Source organism: Austrofundulus limnaeus, unplaced genomic scaffold (assembly GCF_001266775.1).
Source record: "Austrofundulus limnaeus strain Quisiro unplaced genomic scaffold, Austrofundulus_limnaeus-1.0 Scaffold3577, whole genome shotgun sequence".
In the NCBI taxonomy this organism is placed as follows: domain Eukaryota; kingdom Metazoa; phylum Chordata; class Actinopteri; order Cyprinodontiformes; family Rivulidae; genus Austrofundulus; species Austrofundulus limnaeus.
The window spans coordinates 2621-3792 of record NW_013955979.1 but is presented as its reverse complement, the minus strand read 5'-3'; the positions used below and the strand labels follow the sequence as shown (position 1 = coordinate 3792).

Sequence of the window (1172 nt, the reverse complement as noted above, 5' to 3'; positions counted from 1 at the left end):
CCTCCTTCTCTGTCTGAAGCTCCTCCTCTTTCTTTTGAAGCTCCTCCTCTTTCCTCTGCAGCTCCTCCTCCTTCTTCTGCAGCTCCTCCTCTTTCCTCTGCAGCTCCTCCTCCTTCTTCTGCAGCTCCTCCTCCTTCTTCTGCAGCTCCTCCTGCAGACGCTGATTCTGCATGGAGCAATCAGAGCCCTCCTGATGCAGACGAGTCACCTCCTCCTCCAGTTTGAGTGACTCCTGACGGGCCTCCTGAGGACCAGAACCAGAACCAGAACCAGCTCAGCTCCAACAACAAGGCTGTTCCTTGTACTGCTGTAACATTTATCTTACGTCAGTTTGTCTCTGCTGATCTGAGGTCAGCTGCTGCAGGAGCTGGATCTCCTCCTGCTGGTCCTGGACCTGCAGGGACAACGAGCACAGACCTGAGTCCCTCAGAGGAGACCGGGTCCGTCTGATGGGTGAACAGAGACTACCTGTCTGCTGGAGTCCTCCAGGCTGCTCCGGTACCAGTTCAGAGTTGTGGTCAGCTGCTGCAGGACCTGAGCCAGACTGGGTTTCCCATCATCCTTTGCTGCGTGTGCGGACCTGTCAGCTGTGGTCCGGTGTCTCTGCAGGGTCTCTCTGATCTGGTCCAGAAGGTCCCGCTGCCTGTCAGCTGCCTGGAGGAACCAAGTCACCAAACAGGTTCCAGTTTTCACCAGACCAGTGTGTGTGTGTGTGTGTGTGTGTGTGTGTGTGTGTGTGTGTGTGAGACAGACCTGCTGAGTGTGTGCGTGTTGTTTCTTCTCTTCCTCCAGTCTCTCTGACAGGTCAGAGGTCACCTTCCTCTCTGTTTCCAAGGCAACGGTCATATCAGACTTGATGTGGGTGAACTCAGCCTGCAGCCTGAACAAAACAAGAATGACATCATCTCTGGTGCCAGGGGGTCCGCAGGTCCTACAAAAGTCTTATATTTACGTGTCTAAAGTTAAGGGTGTGTAAAAGTATTGAACTTGTGAATAATGTGGATAGTCTTGAATACGTTACTGAAGGGTCTTAAGTTTTAAGGAGGAGAAAATAAAACGTGTTTTTGGGGGGCTTCTATCCAGCTGGATTTATCTGACGCTGCTTTCAACCAATAAAAAGTAGCAGAGTCACAGTTTTAGCCAATCAGAGCAGAGCAGGGCGGGTCCTACAG

General features: G+C 52.0%; 1 protein-coding gene across 1 annotated transcript; it reads right to left on the bottom strand.

Moving 5' to 3' along the window:
- Nucleotides 1-117: 117 nt before the first annotated feature.
- Nucleotides 118-880, bottom strand: LOC106511916 (coiled-coil domain-containing protein 171; the record flags this gene model as incomplete). Its single annotated transcript, XM_014000637.1, is given in 4 exon segments — nucleotides 118-244; nucleotides 326-394; nucleotides 469-654; nucleotides 754-880. Coding segments are annotated over 4 exon segments (509 nt in total), but the record flags the coding sequence as incomplete, so codon positions are not given.
- Between the last annotated feature and the right edge of the window lie 292 nt (nucleotides 881-1172).